At 44.6% G+C, this 22,971-nt stretch overlaps 1 protein-coding gene across 1 annotated transcript in view; it reads left to right on the top strand.

The window, feature by feature from the left end:
• LHCGR (luteinizing hormone/choriogonadotropin receptor) overlaps positions 1-22,971 on the top strand; it is an 81,538-nt gene that overhangs the window by 29,760 nt on the left and 28,807 nt on the right. The window contains exons 3-6 of the mRNA XM_075535549.1: positions 812-886; positions 3,210-3,284; positions 6,064-6,138; positions 6,227-6,304. Coding sequence (XP_075391664.1) covers positions 812-886; positions 3,210-3,284; positions 6,064-6,138; positions 6,227-6,304 — 303 coding nt within the window. The remainder of the gene's footprint in view (positions 1-811; positions 887-3,209; positions 3,285-6,063; positions 6,139-6,226; positions 6,305-22,971) is intronic.

Below are 22,971 nucleotides of genomic sequence, written 5' to 3'. Positions count from 1 at the left end.
CATCAAGTCAGAAGCATTCAGGGAGCATTGACCTTGGAAATGTGCAAAAGACAATTTGGCAGTAGAGATTTTTTTCTTCCTCAGCAGGTAGCAAATGGGAGCTTATGCTGAGATCCTCTGTGAACAGTAATATCGCATGCACGCTTGGGTTGTGGTGTACGGCAGCGCTGGCTGCTTGACCTTTGTGTTGTTGTTGTTGTTGAAATCCATTCATGCACCTGTTTGTCCATTCATCCATTCTCTATGTGCCAGGCCACATGTGTCCTCAATATGCTCACAGAGGGAGAAAATGACAACTCGTGGACCGTTACCACAGGCAGGGTCTCAGAAAAGGATTTGGGGGGGAGCCAGGAGTTGACATTTCTGATCCATCAAATCCAAACCTCCCCAGAGTGATGGAATTGGGCTTCCAGGAAGCCTGATGCTAGTCCTGGACTCCATGCCCACACTACTTCCCTGTCTCCCCAAGACTGTGACTCCCAGGGCTGAAGCACAGGAGGTCTTCTCAGAGGCCTGTCCATGCCTAACCATCGGTGCCGGTGAGCGCGTATAAATAAGAAACAACCCTATCACGCAAACAGGGCTTAATGAAATGTACACTTCTGCTGTGCCTGGCCGTGAGTCCCCCCCTCCCCCCACCCCCCAGACTCCTCTTAAAGGAGACGTTCCTTATGGTATGAGGATGACCCTGAGCCCCCATCTCCTCCACCTGGAGCCCCATGGTGGGGGAGGGGGTCGCACACAGAGCTCATTACCGGACGGACACAACCATTTCAGTCATGTTGCTTTTTTTTTTTCTTTTCTACCCTAGTGAAATCTCTCAGAGTGACTCCCTGGCAAGGATAGAAGCTAATGCCTTTGACAGCCTTCTCAATCTGTCTGAAATGTAAGCACCGCTAACACATCGCTTATTGCCCGACGCGACTGCCCTCGCTGGCCGGAGCCCGCTTGGTGTTTGTACGCGAGCATCCCCTGCTCGGCCTGCAAGCGGACCGACTGCCACCATCACTAGGCCTGGGCAGGCGCTAATTTCTCTCACTGCAGTGGCCTGGAGGTTGCCATGGTGACAACGGCAACTCCCTGGGTGCTGTATAAACTCTGAAACATCACAACATAAAGTTGGAAATTAAAATGGGCATTGCGGAGGCCGGCCAAGTCACTCCTGCCCTAGGGAGGGGAGAGCTTAGAGCACGTGGAGCGGTGGGGGCAAAACACGGAAAGGAGCTTAGAGACCATGAACCCGCTGTTGGGAGCTGTATTGGCATCTGCCTTCATTCAGTAAATGCTTCTCGCTTACCCGCCCTGTGTTGGGCCTGTTGGTGTTGCATTTGTTTTTGTTTGGTTGTTGTGATGTTTTGGAAATACTTCTCTTCTGGAATCCATTCTGAATCGTCTTCTCCCCTCCCCAACCCCCAGCTCACAAAAAGGATGGGAAGAGACTGTCTCAATTCCGTTTTTGAGGCGGAGAACCTGCTCCCTTTTCTCCTGAACTCGGCCTTCTGCTGCCTGGGAGCTTTGAGAGTGAGGGGGAGAGTATTAGGAACGTTTGTTAAGCACCTGCACCTGGGCATTCCTCTAAGCCAGCAGTTCTCACCCTGGGGATCACGACACCTTCCAACGACCCTTTCACAGGGGTCACCTAAGACCACACTTCCAATGGTCCTCGAAACCAAGACGCCACTCCTCTGTCCATCTCCAGGCCCACATATGGGGTCACCACCACATGAGGAACCGTATTCCAGGGTCACGGCATTAGGAAGGGTGAGGACCACTGCTCTAAGCTGTATCATTTGAATCTTACAGCTACCCTGCAAAGTAGGGTGGTGACTGCTCTTGTGCAGGAGGAGGAGTGAAATCCCAGTGACACCTTTGACGTTGGCAGGCTGGGATTCAAACCCACGTGCTCTTTCGTCAAAGCCAGAGCACTTTCGGCTGTATCACGAGGCCTTCCTGTTCATGGTTCGATCACTATCTAAAAAGAATTAGTGATCTATATGGGTGTGAGTGGTATCCAAACCTCAGGCAAGTCCTGCCTGATGTACATCAAGGAAGATGAAATTCACCAATTACAAAGTAATTCGAAGTAATGATAGGTGAGTGCCAACAGGGGAATCTGGACTTGGGGTGAGACAGAATCACGTGTGGGCTCATGACAATCACAAACAATAGTCCTCTCACGGACCCTAACTGGATCTTGGTTCTTGAGGGGTTTTTTTTAACCGTGGCTACACCCCTCTCATGCATTATCCCTTTAAGCATTTACTACATATCATCCTGCAGGGTGGGAAGGGTATTGAGTATTATAACACGGTTATAGACGGGAACACTAGCTCAGGGCAGGGAAGTGACACTGCATCAACACGCAGCAAATGAACTCAGGGGGCCATACTCCCAGGGGTCACTGAGTGCATTCCATAGAGATCAGCTGGCTGTCACGATCCAGCCGTGCTGCTCCGAGTTGTCAAGTGCTGCTCTTTCAGGAGTAGATTGCCCGGCATGCCACCCGAGGTGCCTCTGGGTGACCCCAAACCTACAACCTTTTAGTTACCAGCCAAGCACATTCACTGTCTGCATCAGCTAGGGACTTCATAAAATGGGCATGAGATTTTAAAAAAATCAAAAGTACAAGCCCTTGGGTACTGCATGGTGTTTTCCCACAGACTGGATTCCCCTCTGAATCATGGAGCCATGTGGGTACCAGTCTAAGACCAAGAGTGTGGAACCCAAACCTACCCCACCCCCATCCTCAGATCTGACTCATAGTCACTCTATGTGGGGTTTGCAAGGCTGTAAGTAGAGCAGCTGATGGGCTTGAACTGCCCACCGGGGCTCCTTGCTGACCAGAGCTAATTTGCTCGTCTGTCCTGGGAGCAAAACCTCCTGTGACTCCTCGCATGCAGGCTCCTCCATAAGGTATGACCTGCTTACTTGGCTAGGAGCCCTGGAAGGCTTGGAGTTAGGAGTTGGTGCTGTCTCCCACATGTGCTTTTCCCACCACCTGGAAGGAGATTGAGAGCAGAGTTTCCTGGAACTCAGCAGCGGGTTCTCATCATCCCTTCCCAGGCATTCCCCTCGGCTCAGGGGCATCTCTCAAATATACAGAAATCGCTTGATTCTATTGTTGCGATTTTTAGCCAGCATTCCCTGGCAATATGGCCTTGTGCATCCCAAACAATGTACACTATTAAATTGCTGCTTTTCCCCCACAGATTGGTCCAGAACACCAAGAGCCTGGTGCTCATCGAAGCTGGAGCATTCACAAATCTCCCTCGGTTAAAATACCTGTAAGCAAGATTCCTTTTTAAGCAGCTGCAGAGGGGAAGAGGGCGCTTGATGAAAATTAGAACAAAGGGTGAAGGAGAATAGTTTTAACCAAACCCAGGTGACCCTTGGTGAACTGCGCAGACCCATTTAGAGGAAGGTTTGGTTTCACGCGACTATTTTGGCGCACTCACGTGTGGCAAGTATCCACTTAAATACCAAGCAACACTAATCATCTACATGCACCGTGGGGCTCCAGATGATTAGAAAAAATATCATGTTTTAGGTAAATACTTGCAATAGGAGAACCCCCACAATAGCAGTAGGGGGTTAAAATCCCAGTGGCCCTAGGGATTAGGTGCTGGGCTGCTTAACCACAAGGTTGGAAGTTCAAACATACCAACCCCTCCAGAGGAGAAATATGAGGCTGTCAGCTCCGGTGGAGATTTACAGTCTAGGAAACCCTCTATAGAATTGACTCAGGGGCACTGAGTTTGGGTATTTGGATATTAGGTACTAAAGGAACCCTGGTGGTGCAGCGGTTATTTGCTCAGCTGCCAACCAGAATGTCGGCCACTGGAGGCCACCAGGTGGCAATCTGCTTTCCTAAAGATTCACAGCCTTGGACCTACCATGGGAGTGTTCTACGCTGCCCTACAGGGTTGCTATGAGTCAGAATCAGCATGGGCAACAGGGGTTATGTGCTAAGGAACCCTGGCAATATAATGCTTAAGTGGTCAACTGCTGAGTACAAGGTCGTCTGTTCAAGCTTACCCCATGGCTCTGGCAGAAGGAGACCTGGTGATGTGCTTCCATAGAGATGACACCAAAAACCCCTAAGAGCAGGTCTGCTCTGCCGCATGGGGCCTTCATGCATGGCAAACAGCTACCAACACCCAACGTCATTCCGTGCTTATCGCCATGCTTGGTGATTTCCCACCTGGCAGCATTCCCCATATTTTTTCTGCCCCAAGTGCCCGAGGCCGCATCACCACTTTGTGGTGATTTAAAAGTTAGAGGCTGGAATGAGGGGTCATACACTTTATACAGGGTCTGAATCTCCAAGACCAAGGTGATGAGAGCAGACAACGATAGGGAGGAACAGGGGACTCGACCCCACTCCTGGTTGAGAATTACTGACATGCTTAATCTCATATGGCCACATCCATTCACTAAGCATTGCCTTGAGGTGGGCACGGTGCCATAGGAATGAAGTCGTCATTTTCTAGTCCCCATTAAATCTTACCAAGTCCACCAGAGCATCGCGAGAGCCCAAGTGATTCACAGCCAGCAACTCAGAAATTAGAAGCCATCGTTAAACTTACCACGATGGACTGTCTCGCATATCCAATCATTTCTTATTCACGCTGAAAATGTTAAATCATCCTTATTCAAATGCCCTCTCTCTTCCTCCTGATAAATTGCATAAAATTACCAAGATTTTAAATCCGCAACATCCAAAAATAAAAAGCAGGGTGGGGAGGAATGAGGGAGAGCCATCTCTCCGGAACCTTAAGGCTCCTGGGAGCTCCTTGGTCTTCTCCCCCACAGAACAGACAGCTCCACCCTAGGCCTCCAATTTTGCCAAGTGCCCAGGGATTCTGCAGGACACATAAGCACACTTTGGCATCAACCACTTCAGAAAGACCAGCACAGTCCCGGCACCCACATTCACAGCCATATTTAGGTGTCATTACCTTGATGAAGTGGCCTTTGCAAGCCCTAAAAGGGGCATGGCTCAGACACACAGTACGTGTTGCAGTCTCAGCCCCACTGCCATCGCAGCCAGAGAAGCAAGGGTGAAGCAGCATCTGAGGACGTGGAGAAAGACGAGGTCAAAAGAGCCACAACAGAACCTGGCTATCTTTGGTTGTCAGTGGGGTGCCCATGGGTTTAAACCCCTTGTCCAAAGTCCCTGCCAAGCGCATTTAAAAATCAAGTGGAAGAATTCAGGTGTCCAGACTCTTCTGAAGAAACCCTTTAATTCACCCTTTTACTGTGCTCTCTCTCTCTTTTGGGTGCGAGCTAAATAAAAGAGAAGTCTTGAGTAGCTCCGAACACCCAGAGAATGTTTGTGATATTCACGAGACACAAGGAAGAACTTGCTAACGCACAAAGTGGCTGCAGGATTTTCATAACAATAGATATTAATTTCTCACACAGAGAATAATCTTCCTGAAGTGTTAAAGCCTGTTCCAAAGTAGAAGGATACTTCCTGGAACTATCAAGAGTGTAGAAGAAACTAATTACCACAGGAAATTGAAGGTCGCACAATAGGAAAACGCAATCACTGCAATAGGAAGACTGGTTGGAATATAAATCTAAATGAGAAAGATCTAAATATATGGCCCCAGCCCCTAAATATCTGAATAGCAGTCATTAGAGTAACTTTTCCCTTCGGATTCCAAACTCACTGCCAATGAGTCAATTCTGACTCAGAGTGACCCTACAGGACAGGCTAGAACTGTCCCTGGCATTTCTGAAACTGTAACTCCATGGGAATAGAAAGTCTCACCATTTCCCCAAGGAGCAGCTGCTGTTTGCAAGCCATTGGCCTTGCGGTTCATAGCTCAATCGCACCCACCACGCCACGGTGCCTCCTCCCGGAGGATTAGGGAGTTTTAAATTGTTTTGGTCTGCATCTTCTGAAAGTGTCCCTGACAAAACTGAGTTTAATTGTTTTCCATTTAATGTGAACGTGGTGTTTGCAGAGTGTCTCTGTGCTTGCTTTATCTTGATGTCTCAATGCCGGTTACTTTTGCCTCCTCTCTGCCTTCTTTACGGCCGCACCTCGAATCACAGAAGCATCTGTAATACAGGCCTCCAGCAGCTTCCAGATGTTACAATGATCTTCTCCTCCGAACTTAACTTCATTCTGTAAGTACCGGGCTGGTTGCTGTGCATCACAGCTTCCTATTTGTAGCTAAAATTCGGAAAGTAAATATTTTTCATTTCTTTCCTCAAGGGAAATCTGTGATAACTTACACATAACCACCATTCCAGAGAACGCTTTTCAAGGGATGAATAACGAGTCCATCACACTGTGAGTAAATCCCAGACTCGGGTGCTGCCTGCTAGTCTCCCTTCGAGCTGCAGGTGAGCGCTTCCTCTCGCTGTCCCAAGCTCTTCTCTCCCTGGTGGCCTTCTGCTTGACCTGAAATGCCATGGATGGCCTAGTCACATGGCAACCCCCCCCCCAAATAAAACCAACTCACTGTCATCGAGCCCATCCCAACTCATTGTGACCCTATAAGGCAGGGTAAACCCGCCCCTGTGGGTTTCTGGGACTGTGATGCTTTATGGGACCAGAAAGCCTCATCTGGAGCAGCTGATGGCTTTGACTCCTGACCTTGTGGTTAGCAGTCTGTGGTAGGCCGGAAAAACAAATCCAGTGACACTCAAACATGCGTAAGGAAGAGCTTTATATCAAGAAGTAGTTATGTCACAGGAAACCAGCCCAGTCCAACTCAAGTCCCTAAGTCCAATATGAGTCCGTAAGTCCCTCTTCATAGTCACATAGCCACAGGCAAGGGTGCAGAATGCAGGAAGATCACAGGCAGGTGATGGAAAGGCCCTTGGATCCAATGGCAGTGGGCGCATCTTCAGGGCTCTGGCAGCAACAAGGGTCGGCCAGCAGGAAAGTGAAGGCAGGGGGGTGGGGGGGTGGTAGAGCTGGGGAGGTTAACAGGGCCTTCCTTATGAGAAGGTTACGCCCACAAGGTGTCACCAACAGTCTGTGACCTGACTGACAGGCTAAACAACAGCCCTACCCTCTTATATATCTTCAAGTTGACATGAAATTATGTAACTACCACACAGTCCAACATGGCAAACAAGAATTAAATCCAGTTTAACACTAACCTAATGGATTCTCAACCAACGCATTTCCAACTAGAACTAAGAACTATTTTGGCCCTCACCTACCCCTGGCTGAGAATTTGTATTTCCACCCCAGGTCAACTGCATTACAATCTATAATTTAACAAGATCCCCAGGTGATTCTTAGTATACATACATATCCTTAAAAAATACATAGGAGAGCTTGGGGTAGAGATGCAAATTCCCAGCCTGGGGGCGTCAAACTAGAATGAAGTGATTCAATGTCTTCTCTCCAAAGGATGACACTGCCAGTGTGTGTCTGGAAAGCCTGAAAGAGAGACAACACAGCCTAGAGAGGCTCGATTGCCCTGGGTGACACTGAGAAATGTCAGGATTGCTACGGGGAAAAGTATGGGAAAATGTTCTCCAAGTTGGGAACGTAGTTGATTAGTGGACCCTCCTCTCTCTCCCTGATTTTTGCCTTCCCCTGGGAGCCCTTTATGAACCAATACCAGCAGTCTCCGGTTCCTACACATGTTAATATTTAGAAGCTGTAGTTTCCTGGCTGAGAATCACTCATCAGGTTATCAAATTCACAGGCTCTTTCCTTTTCATGTTGTTGCCTGGGGTCTTGTTGAGCCTTGGACCACAGGATGGTCCATGGAACAATACCTTCAGCATTTTCTGGAAACTCGTGAGAACTGCATCTCTACAGGCTGCACCCAGACCTGCTAACTCAGATGCCACTGTGTTTCACAAAGTTGTCAGTTGTTCAGATTCACATTAAAGTTTGAGGGACACTGTGCTAAAAAATCCACCCATCCTCCTCACCATGGACCTGTCTGGTTTCCCTCCCTCTGCCGTCTCCACCTGAGCTGCCCTGCTTCGCCCAATCACTCAGAAGCAAAGACCTGGGAACCTTCCCCAGCTAAAGCGATTAAAGCCTAGTGATTATATTCAGGTCTGTTCCCCCCATTCATCTCCCTCTCACGCTTTCTGCTTTAGTTCCAGCCCTGTGGGTTTTGATGAGGCAATAAATGAGCTCACTTTTAAGGAATAAAAGAAAGAAGGTGGACCACGGCAACTCTAAAATGAAGTCGTAGACGTGAAAGGAGAGACGAACTATCTCCGAGGGCTCACTTCTGTACCAAGAGATTCTAAAAGCCGGTGTCGGTGACACACTGCTTTTGTGTAGTACTTGACCGTGTGGGGGATCCCTGGTGTAGTAGATTACACATTCGGCGGCTAACCTCAAAGTCTGCTGTTCAAAACCCCAGTTGTTCTCTGGGGGTCTCTGCTCCTGTAAAGGTTTACACCCTCAGAAACCCACAGGGGCAAATCTCTGCCCTAGAAGGGTGCCGTGAGTCAGAATCAACTAGCCAGCAGTGGCTTTCTCTTGTCTATGGATAATTCAGCACATATAATTGTCATGTGACAAACTGTGTTCAATGTGGCTTCTGAGACCATTGCAATCAAACAAATACCAAACAGCAGCCAAAGATAACTTTTAAATAACAAATTACTTACTTATAATTCTTGGACATTGGGAAAGAGACACTAGATCCAGGAACTACTCCCTTATAGGCTCCTTTCTCTACGCCTGCCAGTTCCCTCACCCATCACAGCTATCCCAACCATCTATCAAGTGTTTCTGAGCCCTCAGTAGAGACTGAGTGTGGAACTCCACATTCATCATGTTCCCTGTCAGAAACAAAGAATTCACAGAGCCAACTCTGCAGAGCGGGTGGAGGGCAGGGGTAACTTTCTGCCTTAGAATTTGCATTTTAACATACTTGTATTTTTATTGATAATACAGAAGAAATATATAAACCCTGTATCATCAAGAAGTTTATAGCCCCCCCCCAAAAAGGCAAAGACATGAAATAATGAAGGGACAGGACCAGCCTATCGACACTCACCAAGAGACCGAGTGGTACACAGATAAAAACTTGCAAAGAAATCCTCGTGGGCTAGAGTAGTCCGGGGAGGCTACATGGTGGCGATGACACTGGAATTGAAACTCAGAGAGTAAGTACAATTTGTACACTTAAATATAATAATAATAACCCTTAATCTTCATTGCCATCAAGTTGGTTATAGCTAATGGCAACCCCATTGTTATAGGACAGAGCTATCCACAGGCCTTTCTTGGCTACAATCTTTATGAAAGCTTTCTGCCATGGTGCATGGTGTTGTAATCATAGGCCATTCGCACTGCTCCAACCAACGGGACTCCTCTTCCAGCATAGTATCGGATATTCTGTTGTGACCCACATCGTCATCATTGGCTGGTTTCCAGAAATAGATCACCAGGCCTTTCCTCCCAGTCTATCTGAATCTGGAAGTGCCACTGAAACCTGTCCACTACATATACCCGACTGACATTTGAAATACCTGTGGCACAGATTCCACCTTCACATAAACACACCAGTCACCACAGTATGGCAAACTGACAGATGAACAGAGCAATACTTAGATAGCATATATGTTAACTACCTATATTGCATTAAGTACATTTAAAATTATTTACACCTCACAGGTACTTTATGAGGAACGTTCTGCTCCATTTTCAGATGAGGTAACAAAAGCATCGAGAGGTAAAGTAATTTGCCCACGGCCAAGATTTGGGCCTATGCAGTCTAACGCCAGAAAGCGTGTTCTTAACTCTCGTGCTCTACCACATGCAGTAAAATGTGCTATCCCAAATCAGGAGAGGACAGCGGGGCTATGGGAACAAGGGGAACAGGACAGGGCTTTGTCGCCTGAAGTAAACACCTGCTTAAAGGATGGGAATAAATGTTAATAAGTGATGAACAGGGAATTGCACGGGGTCTAGGAGGTCAAGAAAACATATTAAAGACCGGAGGCAACTCTACAACAAAAGTATTTTTTTAATCTCATGCTAGAGTTGCTTCTATTTAAATATCCAGAATTTCCTTTGATTTTAAGCTAAATCTGAAAGTGTTCAGGAACCAAGTAGTGCTTATCCCAACTAAATGTAAATCAATGGGGGTGGTGACGCAGGGATGGATGGGCAGAAGAAGAGGCTCAAGAAGAAAACAAATTTTGAGATAATCCATAGGATTCCATGAGCTCCCAATCCTAGGGCATTCCCAAAACTACAACAAACCAATAGGGACCTACATAAATGAAAGAATGGCCCATGTTCATGAATAGGAAGACGTATTATTGTAAAAATGTCAATACTACCAGAACAATTTATAAATATGATTCCATTCCAATCCAGATTCCAGCATCATTCTTTAAAGGGAGAGAAAAACTAATCACCAACTTTATATGGAAAGAAATGAGACCCAGGATAAGCAAAGTGCTGCCAAAGAGAAAACATACAGGAGGAGATTCTCACTTCCAAACGTCCAAACCTACTAATAGCCACAGTAGCCAAACCAGCTTGGTATTGGTACCATAATAGATATGTAGACTGATGGAATAGACTACAGAATCCAGAAGCAAATCCATCGCCTACAGAAAACTAATTTTTGACAAAGGGCTGAAACACATTAAATCAGAAAATGATAACCTCTTCAATAAGCGGTGCTGACAAAATTGTATTTCCATTCACAGAAGAGTGAAACAGGACACACACCTCAATCCATAAAGAAAATTGAACTCAAGATGGATTAAAGACCTAAATGTCAACCCTAGAATATAAAGATCATCAATGGAAAAAATAGAAACAAATTATATGACAGCAGAGGACAAAATAGATGAGTTGGACCTCCTAGAAAATAAGACACATATGTGCACTAAAAGATTTAATCGGATTAATAAAAAGAGAACACAGAAACTCGGGGGGGGGCGGGTTAGCAATGGTATTTTGAACAAGGAATCAATCTCTAAAAATGTATGGAAAACTGCAACGCTTCGACAAGAAAAAAGATAAATAATCCAATTTTTCAAATGGGCAGAGGACACGAACAGACAGTTCACTGAAGAAAACGCCCAGGCAGTGAACCAGAATGCGAAGAAATGCTTGAGAACATTAGCCATGCACGAGAAGCAAATCAAAAAGGGAATGACATACCACCTCACACCATCACTGATATCAAAGTTAAAGAAAATGACAAACACTGGAGAAAATGCAGAGAGATTGGAATCCTCATACACTACTTGTGGGGTTACGGCAGAACAATAAGCACTGTGGAAATCAGTGTGACACTTTCAGAAACAATTGGGAGTCAATCATCATGTGAGTCAGCAATCCCTCGACTAGGTGTATAGCATGCAGAAATAAGGAGCGTAGTACAAACAGATACATGCACCCTCGTGTTCAGAACTATTCACAGTCGCAAGAAGATGGAAACAACTAGATGCCCATCAGTGGAAGAATGAAGAAATAAACTTAGGTGCATACCCACCATGGTATACTCAAACCAAAACCCAACTCACCGCCGTCGATTTGGTTTCAAATCTTGGTGACCCTATAGGACAGAGAACAACTGCCGTGTGGGTTTCTGGCACTGCAAATCCTTACTGAAGCAGAAAGTCTCCTTTTTCTCCATGTCAGTGGTGAATTTGAACTGCCGACCCTGATGTCAGGTTAGAAGCCCAATGTGAAACCCACTATACCACCAGGGGTCCTTAATGCAATACTGTGAGTTAAGGAAAGATGATGAAACCGTGCAACACCTCGTGATGTAGATGGATTCGACGTTATGCTAAGTGAAGATCGTCAGACGCTGAGGGAAGTGAGTCAGTCACAAAAGGACGAATATTGTATGAGACCACTGTTGTTTTAAAAATCAAGATGAGGATGTTCACATGAAAAGAAACAGACTTTGATGATTACCAGAGATGAGAGGGGCAGAAGGGAAGAGGCTCTAATAGGCTAGAGTAGATCATCAGTTCTCAACCTGTGGGTTGCAACCCCTTTGGGGGTGGAACGACCCTTTCACAGGGGTCCCCCGATTCATAACAGTAGCAAAATTACAGTTATGAAGTAGCAATGAGAAGAATTGTATGGTTGGGGGGCTCACCACAACATAAGGAACTGTATGAGAGGGTCGCGGCATGAGGAAAGTGGAGAACCACTGGCTAGAGGCAGACAGTTATTCACTTGAGTACAGGGGGACAATAATATCCTACAAGAGGGAGGGGGGATAAAAGGGTGGGGGACAGGGCAAGCCAGCGGGAGGTTTGGGAGGTTGTTTAACTTGTTGAATGCAAAAAAAAATGATCATCTGATATGTAAACCTCCACCTAATTCACAATAAAACGTTTAAAAAATCAAAAGACAAGGGCACTAAAGTCAAGGAGTGCCCCAGATGCCGTCTCACACATCAGATTTCAGCCTGCACACACCGTGGAAGCAGGGCATTCTGATTACAGGGCCACTTCCTTACATTGGTTATTATTTTAGGAAGAATGGTCCTTGCCAGTGGAGTGTATAATTGCCCCACCTCGGAAGCTAATGAAGATTGTGGATCCATCTTTTCTAGATGCCTGTGGGGGCAGTATGCTTCCATCCCTCTTGGCCCTTCTCTGTAAGGGGAGTGATTAGTCTTTTGCTTGGCCTTGTTCTCTGCTGAATGGGCCCTTCTTTGAGCAAAAGATCAAGAACCATGTAGTGCTCTGCTGGGAAGAAAGGCATTGCACTTAGGGAGGAAAACCTCATTTACTCAGCTACAAAGTCCCACTCCCTAATTAGAAAATAATGAAGCAAGTCTGCCCTTTTCATTTGTAATCCAGGACTAGATTTCCCTGGATCACAAATGAATTCCTTTCCTAAATCTCATGAAGTCAAATTTGTAGCGATATTGGAGCAATTAGATACAGTTCATATCGAATAACAGGTTACCAAATGTTTGTCTTAATGTATAGTACATGGTGTGCTTTCCTATTCATAAAAAATTCAAAAAAACAAATACCCTAAAACATCTTTAACATAATAATGTAGTAATAATAATAGAGCCTTGATGAGAGTTGCAAAGTAGCACCCATCTGTTATTATGAACATGGTACGTGCCTCAAAACTTTAATATAACAGATGTCGAGGTGAGGGGATTGTAAGTACAAGTGGTATGCAAATTGAAGGTTTCCAAGGCAAGGACTGCGTGCCTGTGAGATTTCTTTCTCCCCGTGGTGGACGCTCCTGCCCTCCCCGCACCTACATCTTTACCCACTGTGAGCTCGCTTAATGAAAACAAAACATTCCACTTTATGCTGGAGAAGCTCAGTGGGGCTCGTGCTAAAACTATGCATTATGCTCTAATGTCACTTTAGAGTCCCTTGGACTTTTCATTAAATCTCCTCAAGAAGCCACCATTAAATGTCCCCACTGAGCAAGGGGGATTTGGCTGTACCACCTTTTTAAAAATATTTGTGGTGACTGGTCATACCTATCTTCAAAAGGAGACAACCTTGATTGACATTGGAACTCCACAAAGAGCAGGTATGGTCTTGGCAATTAATTCTCCAAGAACCTTCAGGTAAGGAACGCTTGACTAAGGATGAGAAGACCCCAGGCTGCATTAATAACAGGCTGAAGAGGCTGCAGGCTATTGAATCAGGAGCTCTGGGTTCTAGTCCTGGCTCTGCCTCTAAGGGGCTAGGCAGCCTCAAGTCATACCATCTTGCTGTGAGCCTAGTCTGGAATCATCAGCATGTCCTTGTGCAACCCCGTCGCTCAGAGTCAACTTGATGGTAACAAGTTCTGTTTGTTTTTGTGCAAACTCAATCACATAGTGTCAACTACACTGCACCTCCACAATTAAAAGCAAATATTAAAGGGATCAGGTATCACGCATCATCAGAACAGAAAATCTTACCATAGTGAATGAGGGGGGAGTGCAAAGTGGAGACCCAAAGCCCATTTGTAGGCCACTGGACATCCCCTTACAGAAGGGTCTCGGGGAGGAGATGAGCCAGTCAGGGTATGATGTAGCAATGAGGAAACATACAACTTTCCTCTAGTTCCTAAATGCTTCCTGATCACGATCCCAATTCTACCTTGCAAGTCTGGCTAGACCAGAGAATGTACACTGGTACAGACAGGAAGTGGAAACACAGGGAAGCCAGGGCAGATGATCCCTTCAGGACCAGTGGTGTGAGTGGCAATACTGGGAGGGGAGAGGGAGGGTGACTTGGAAAGGGGGAACCAGTTACAAGGATCTACATGTGACCTCCACCCTGGGGAACATACAACAGAAAAGTGGGTGAAGGGAGACGTTGGACAGGACAAGATATGACAAAATAATAATTTATAAATTATCGAGGGTTCATGAGGGAGGGGGGAGTGGAGAGGGAGGAGAAAAAAATGAGGAGCTGATGCCAGGGACTTAAGTGGAGAACAAATGTTTTGAGAATGATGAGGGTAATGAATGTACAAATGTGCTTTACACAATGGATGTATGCATGGATGGTGATAAGAGTTGTATGAGCCCCTAATAAAATGATTTAGATAGATAGATAGATGATTGATAGATAGATAGATAGATAGATAGATAGATAGATAGATAGATAGATAGATAGATAGATGTAAATAAATAAAAGAAAATATTCAGCAACTCCAATCAAGTCAGTGGATTGTTTTAGACTGGTGTTTTCCAATGTGGATGATATCACCCCTTGAGGGGTGGGGCATCCAAATGGACAGGGGTGCAGTAAAAGCAGATCTGTACCTTTTATCCTTCGTTATAGATGAGAGTAAAAATTTTTAATTGCCAAGGGGGCAAAGAGTAATTTTTTTCTTTCTGAACAAGGAGTAGTAGTCCAAATAAGTTTAGGAACCTATGTTTCATACAATCCTGAGAATCTTATGTCTTATCACCTCTATTACATTTCTTTGAATTTTGAAATTTTTTAATCCACCAAAATATGGGAATACCAGTACCATGAACATTCCTCTACACCTCCTTAGATTTGCTGACTACGGACAGCTTGCCACGTCCACTCTACTTGCGCTGCATTTGAGAAGTCAAAAAGTAATGCTATAAAATCATAGAAACCTTTGTTCAACAGAAATATCAAAGTGTGAAGCTATTGTTTCTCAACTTGCCCTCCATCTAGGGCCACACTCTTCTGAAGGCGGTGGTACCATCTCTGTAGCCCTTTCTCGAAGAACTCTGTGCCGTTGACCAAAGTGGCAGTTTGGACACCCGTGCAATACTAATATTTTATTCCTTGTAAATCTTTTTTGAATTTGGGGGGAGCAAAAAGAAATCTTTTGGGGGAAAATCAGGGATATATGGTGAACAGGGTAAATTTCCCAATGCAATTCTTCTACAAATGCCCTTTCTGCCCTCCATGAATGATGAGGCAGATGGTTGTGATGGGGAAAGTTCTCCACGCAACTTCCTGTCCTTTTTCTCACCCAACAGTTTTAAATTAAAACAAAACAAATAAAAAACCCAGCTTTCTAATAAAGTCCTGTGACTGTCTGGTAAATAAATCTATCGATATTACCCTGAGAATCTTTAAAACCAGTCACCATCACCGTCTGGGCTAACCTCTCTGCCTTGATTTAACTCGACTAGCATATTTCCTCAAAGGTCACTGCATTTTTTCTTGTTGTTTTGTTTTATATTGTTTTTAAGGTTTTCTAGGCTATAATTTTTCCCCAACAACTTTATTGGCATATAATTCACATATCATACAATTCAATGGTTTGTTCACATCAAAAAGAGTTGTATAATTATCACCATCATCAGTTTCAAAATATTTTCTTCACTTGTGTACTCATTGGTAATATCTCCCCACTTCCCCCACCTCCCCTGACATACCCTCATGGGACCATAAATCCAGTTACTGTCTCTATAAGTTTACCTATGCAGAAAACATTTAAAAACAAACAACAACCACAAAAAAACGAATGAAAGAGAATAACAAAATAAAATAGATAAAAGGCTCAATCAAAAAGAAAGCAAAAAATATTGAAAACTAGCACAAATATAAATGTATCACAAGGAAGCTCAAATGATAGGGCGCTGGACTTTAACCTAACTGCATCTGCAACAATCCACTTTCCAAAGCCTTCTGCAGGTTAGCAAGGTTAGAAGTCACTGCTTGGATTGGACCTTGTTTTGTTTAAGATGCCATAGGATTCCAAAACAAGTGTATTCCTAAGAGAACATGTTTGCAGCCATCCACTGATCACAAAGGCATGTTTAAACATGCTTTTTGGGGGATAAACTGTATGTGTATGAACTAGATCCGTAGTAGCAGTACTTTAAGAGGACTTCAAAAAGCTCATGGAAGCATTCTATGGTAGTTGCATGATCTCCTGTCAACTGGAGGGTGTTATGAGTGAATGGGGTGGAGTTTAGCCTGTCAATCAGGTCACAGCTTGATGGCCTCATTTGGAGGCGCAATGGAAATAAATGGTTCACTGGAGGCCAGACTCACACTCTCTCTGCTACACATTCCTGTTGACAAACAACATGGAGCCATGCTAATGGCATCCAGAGCCCTGGAGCTGGAGGAGCCACGTGGAGACCGCTGCCAGTACTGAGATGTTTCCACTTGCACTGGATCCGCAAGACTTTCTACCCATTGGCCTGTGATCTTTCTGCATAGAGCATCATTGCATGTGTTTCAGGAGTCGGAAGAAGAATTTATTAACTGGTATCAGACTTATGGACTTGATCTGGACTGGGCTGGAATGTTTTTAATATACAATTACTCTTGGATATGAAACTCTCTCTTACATACATATGAGTGTCTCTGGATTTGTTTCTCTAGTCAACCCAGTCTAACACATGTTCCATTATCTTTTAATTCCATTTTTCTATTAACTTTTTGAAGCCTCCTGATATGAACAACACACTTCCTATTTGCCATACCATCAAAGAAGTTTATACAAAACATGACACTTCACCCCTAAATACTTTGGCATGTATTTCCCCAAACAGGGCCATTCTATATAACTATGATTCCATGGCGACCAAGAAAAGCAACACGCATTCAATGACATCTTTTGACTTACAGTTCATATACAAATGTTCCGAATGATTCCAAAAATGCCTCATGTGGAATTTTTATTTTTTATTCAGAATCCAATCAAAGTTTATTCATCGCATTCTGCTGGTCTAAGCCTTAGTTCCTTCCAGTCCACCCAGGTCTAGAACAGCCTCCCTGACTTCCCGTCCTGTATGACGCTGATTGTGAGGAGGCCAGGTAGGTTGTCTGCATTGATCTGACTACCATCACAAATAAGTCGAGGTCATCCATCTCTGTGAGAACACTGCAAAGACAACGCTGTGTCTCAGCTACCACATCGAGCCAGGAGACACGTCACATCACTCTCGGTGGTGACTGCCAGCCCCCCTTACAGTCAGAGCATGGATTCCTCTCTGGTCTTAGCCACCACACTGTGGCGGATACTTTGAATGTGTGTGCCTATGCTGTTCCCCAACAACCTCTCCCCCACGCAACCGCTTCTCACCACTGATGGGCCTAGGCTTTCTAGAACAATTAGTACGTAAACCATTGTCCTGCAGCAGATTCCAACTCATAGCAACTCTGTAGAGCAGAGGAGAGCTTTCCTGTGGGGTTTCTCGGGCTATCATCTCTCTGGAAGGAGACTGGCACCCATCTCTTTTTATGGAGCAGATGGTGAGTTAAAGCCACTGGCCTTTCTGGTAGCAGCAGAGTGCTCACTGCTGCCCTACCAGGCTCCTTGGAGTCATGAGACAGTAATTTTGGATTCTATCATTTCTTCTACACTCATTAGCCAGCATGGTTCTGTTTTTAAAAAGAAAGAAAAGGAAAAAAAACCCTTTCCTTTTCTTTGTTCTCTGACTCCTGTGTCTCACTTTTGCTCCAAGTATCACCGTGGAACATGGGTATTTCTAAAAATATCCTACTCTGTATTGAATCCATTCTTTTGTGGGATGCCTGTCACCCCTTTTCACTAATTCCATACAGTGAAATCAGGTGACATGACATGTGTTTTGCTGAGGTGAAGGGAGAGGAAGGTAGGGGGCTTCCCTACCAGAGAGAGGGGTCCCGTGTGAGGAAGATTCTGTGGGCGCGTGGGAGCACGGAGCACACAAACCCAGAGGATGATGACCAATGCCATTACTGCCAGCACCTCCACTGCAGAAGAGTCAACAGCATCCAGGGGGAGTTATCCAGGTGTCAAAGGACTTCAGAAGATGCACCAAGCCAACTGCCCTCAAGTCCATTCTAACTCACAGGGACCCTACAGGATAGGACAGAACTGCCTCTTTGGGTTTCAGATGCTTTATGGAAGCAGACAGCCTCATCTTTCTCCCATGGAGCAGCTGGTGAGTTTGAACCAGTGGCCTTGAGGTTAGCAGCCTAATGCCTAATCCACAGCACCACCAGGACAAGAGAGAGGAAAGTAATTGTTCCTCTTCTTTTTTACATTAGCAATGCGTGTTTTAAAAAAACAATACTTTTATTGGGAGCTCTTACATCTCTTATCACAATCCATACATTCTTTCAATATGTCAAGCACATTTGCACATATGCCGCCATCATCATTTTCAAAGCATTCTCTTCCTACTTGAGCCCCGGATGTCAGCTCACCATTTCTTCCCCCTCCCTCCCCCACCCGTCTTCCCTCACAAACCCTTGATAAGTTATAGATTATTTTTTCCAGATCTTACATCATCCTCTGTTACCCCTTACTCACTTTTCCATTGTTCGTCCCCTGGGAGGGAGCTCTAGGTTGACCCTGTGATTGATTCCCTTTTCTCCCCACACCCTCTGCTAATCCTCCTGGTATCTCTACTCTCCTTGTTGGCCCTGAGGGGTTTATCTATCCTGGATTCCCTGTGTTGTGGGCTCTTATCTGTAGCAGTGTGCATGCTCTGGTCTAATCTGTTTTGTAAGGTAGAATTGAGGTCATGATAGTAGGGGGAAGGAAGCACCAAAGAGCTAGAGGAAAGTTGTGTGTTTCATCGGTGCTATACTGCACCCTGACTGGCTGCGTTCCTCTTCTTTAGGATGAATTTGGTATAGTCATTTGATAAAATTGGCTTATAGTTATAGATCACAGAGGGTACATTTTCTAAAACACTGTATTTGATCCTTTAGCAAAGAGGACACTCTCTGAGACCCTAAAGATCTCAAACCTCAAGGGAACAACAAGTGATCTAAAATCAATGGCAAGGAGGGCATAGTATGACTGGTGGGGCTTGATCGAGGGCAATGTAACCGTGAGGAATCACTGAAACCCAAATGAAGGCTGAACATGATAGTGGACAAGAGAAAAGTAAAAGGAAATAGAGGAAAGAACTAGGAGGCAAAGGGCACTTATAGAGGTCTAAATGCAGGCATGTGCATACGTAAATATATTTATATATAATGATAGGGAAATAAATCTATGTCCATATATTTATATGTTAAGTATTAGGGTAGCAGATGGATATTGGGCCTCTAACTCATGTACTCCCTCAATGCAAGAACACTTTGTTCTAATAACCTGACATTCTGTGATGCTTGGCTTCCCAACATGGCTGCTGAAGATAAAATGGGTGCATAAGTAGATGTGGTGAAGAAAGTTGATGGTGCCCGACTATCAAAAGATGTAGCATCTGGGGTCTTAAAGGCTTGAAGATAAACAAGTGGCCATCTAGCTGAGAAGCAACAAAGTTCACATGGAAGAAGCACACCAGCCTGTGTGATCATGAGGTATCAATGGGATCAGGTATCAGGCATCAAAGACCCAGAACAAATATTTATATCAATTTGAATGATGGGTAGTACGGAGTGGAGACCCAAAGCCCATATGTAGACAATTGGACATCCCCTTGCAGAACTGTCCTGGGCAGGAGACGAGCCAGCCAGGGTGCAGTACAGCACATACAACTGTCCTCTAGTTCTTTAATGCTTCTTCCCACCCACTATCATGACCCCAATTTTACCTTACAAATCTGGCTAGACTAGAGCATGTACACGGGTACAGATAAGAGCTAGAAACACAAGAAATCCAGGACAGATAAGCCCCTCAGGACCAATAATGAGAGTAGCCATACGAGGAGGGGAAGGGGAAGGTGGAGGGAGAAAGGGAACACGGATCACAATGATTTGCATGTGATCCCCTTCAAGGGGGATGGACAACAGAAAAGTGGGTGAAGGGAGACATTGGCCAGTGTACAACAGGAAAAATAATAATAATTTATATAGTATCAAGGCTTCGTGAGGGAGGGAGGGAGGGGGAAAATGAGCAGCTGATACCAAGAACTCAAGTAGAAAGAAAATGTTTTGAAAATGATGATGGCAACAAATGTACAAATGTGCCGGACACGATGAATGTATGTAAGGATTGTGATAAGGGCTGTCAGAGCCCCCAATAAAATGATTTTTTTTAAAATCTCAAACCTAAATTAGGCTTTCTTTTTGAAAAAAAAAAAAAAAAAAGCCCCAAAATCAGGTGGCCACACAATCTAAGAAGTAACTGTGGTAAAGCATGTGACACTGCTAAGCTACCCCAGAACTGCTTTCAGAGTCCCAGGAATACTTGAAGTTCATGACAAGGTAGCACTCAGAATTACAGTGTCATCTGTGATTATGTTCTAAAGCCAGAGAATTTTATCTTGACTAAAAAGATGCCATTCTCTCTGTTTGATTCACAATCACTGACATTTGAATAGGGAGCACAGACAATGCTTTAAAGTAAGAGGCAGCTATTGTAATAGAGAAGAGGGGGGTAAGCCTTCATTTCTGTGGGTGACAGACTCCTCAGGCAAAGGAAGCCTTCCTTGTTTCATTCCGACACCATAATGCTTGGGAGAAAAAAGTTATTTGAAGTGACTCTCCAGATGTTCCTAAAGGGCGTTTAAAGAATTGTACAGGCCTGACAGCATGCCACCTCCCACTCACGATGCAACATCTCCAAAGTGAGGAAGGCACTCTTTAATCACAACAAGGCCGCAGATTCCATTGTGCGCAGCTTGGTAAGACAGAGATGAGAGGCAGCCGTGAAGGAAACGGTGGGGCAGCAAGGCTAGTGCAAAAGAAGATTGTGTGTGTGTGTGTGTGTGTGTGTGTGTGTGTGTGTGTGTGATGTCTGTACTTTTCATATGTATTTTTTCCTGAGTGTTTTTTCATATCTATGTATACCAAATATATACTTACTTTTCATGAATACACACACCAAACCCACTTCAATTCACAGTGACTCCATATGACAGAGTAGACTGCTCCTTAAGGTTTCTGAGACTTTACTGGAGCAGACCGCCTCGTATTTCTCCTATGAAGCAAAAGGTGGGGTTGAACCACTGACCTTGTGGTTAACAGTGCAATGCTTAAGTCACTGCAACTACATGTATGAAAAATATCACATTCCAAAATATCTGGATGCCGATCAATCTCTACATCTTGAGGATCCTTGAAAAGTGAATACTGTCGGGCAGCTGGGGGCCACTGCCCTGACCTGCTCCACTCAGAGGTATAAAATCCCTCCCCAAATTGAGGAGGCTACAAGCTAACAGACTGCCTGCATTACAAGGCAATTCCATTGTCGTTATTGTTGTTCTTAGGTGCCATTAAGTCCATTATAGCCCTTAGCAACCCTGTGCACAACAGAACAAATTACAGTCAGATTCTGTGCATAGCTATGGCTCAGCCCAATTTGCTTGCAGGTGATACTAAAGATATGGTTCTATAACATAGGTCACCTTTCTTTAGAATGGGTACAAATATGGATCTCTTCCACTCAGTTGGCCAAGGAGTGTCTTCCAAATGTTCTGGCACAGGTGAGGGAGTGCTTCCAGTGTTCATCAGCTTGATGAAACATTTCGATGGCTATTCCATCAATTCCTGGAGCTTTGTGTTTAGCTAAGACTTTCAGTGCAGCTTAACTTCTTCGTTCAGCACCATTGATTCTTGTTCATACCCTACCTCCTGAGATGGTGGACTGTCGACTAGTTCTTTTTGGGAAAGAGACTTTCAATATTCTTTCTATATTCTTTCCATCTTCTTTGACGCTTCCTGTATTCAATATTTTGCCTGTTGAATCTTTCGATATTGCGATTCAAAGCTTGAATTTTTTCTTGAGTCTTTCAGTTTGTGATATGCAGAAGAGTTCTTCCTTTTTGGTTTTCTAACTGTAGTCTTTGCACATTTTATTATAATATTTGACTTTGTCTTCTTGAGCTATACTTCGAAATTTTCTTCTTTTTTCAAATAAATCATTTTATTGGGGGCTCTTGCAGCTCTTATAACAATCTACGCATCAATTATATCAAACACATTTGCACATATGTTGCCATCATCATTTCAAAACATTTTCTTTCTACTTCAGCCCTTGATATCAGCTCTTTTTCCCCCCTCCCTCCTCGATCCCCCCTTCATGAACCCTTGATAATTTATAGATTTTTATTTTCATATTTCACACCTCCCACAGTCTCCCTTCACCAACTTTTCTGTTGTTCGCCCCCAGATTGGGGGGGAGGTGTTTTATGTCAATCATTGCCATTGGTTCCCCCTTTCACCCTCTTCTCTCTCCACTTCCCCCTACCCTTATGGTATGCCACTCTCAATATTGGTCCTGAGGGGCTTATCTGTCCTGGATTCTGTGTGTTGAGAGCTCTTATCTGTACCTGCTCTGTTCTAGCCAGATTTGTAAAGACAGAGCTGAGGTCATGATAGTGGAGGGGGCAGGGGAGCATTAAAGAACTAGAGGAATGTTGTGTGTTTCCTTGATGCTATACTGCACCCGGGCCTGTTTGACCCTTCCTGATGACCCTTTGGTGAGGGTATGTCGAATTATCTACAGATGGACTTTGGGTCTCCACTCTGACCCCCTCATTTGCATCAAAATTGTTGTTTGTTTTGGGTCTTCTGATGCTTGATACCTGATTCTGTGGACACCTTGTGATCACATGGGTTGGTGTGCTTCTTCCATGTAAGCTTTGATGGCTGTTTGTTTAACTTCAAGCCTTTAAGACCCAAGATGCTAGA

Source organism: Tenrec ecaudatus, chromosome 17, assembly GCF_050624435.1.
Source record: "Tenrec ecaudatus isolate mTenEca1 chromosome 17, mTenEca1.hap1, whole genome shotgun sequence".
Classification (NCBI taxonomy): Eukaryota; Metazoa; Chordata; class Mammalia; order Afrosoricida; family Tenrecidae; genus Tenrec; species Tenrec ecaudatus.
The sequence above is the reverse complement of the archived record's forward strand: the minus strand, read 5'-3'. Positions and strand labels throughout refer to the sequence as shown.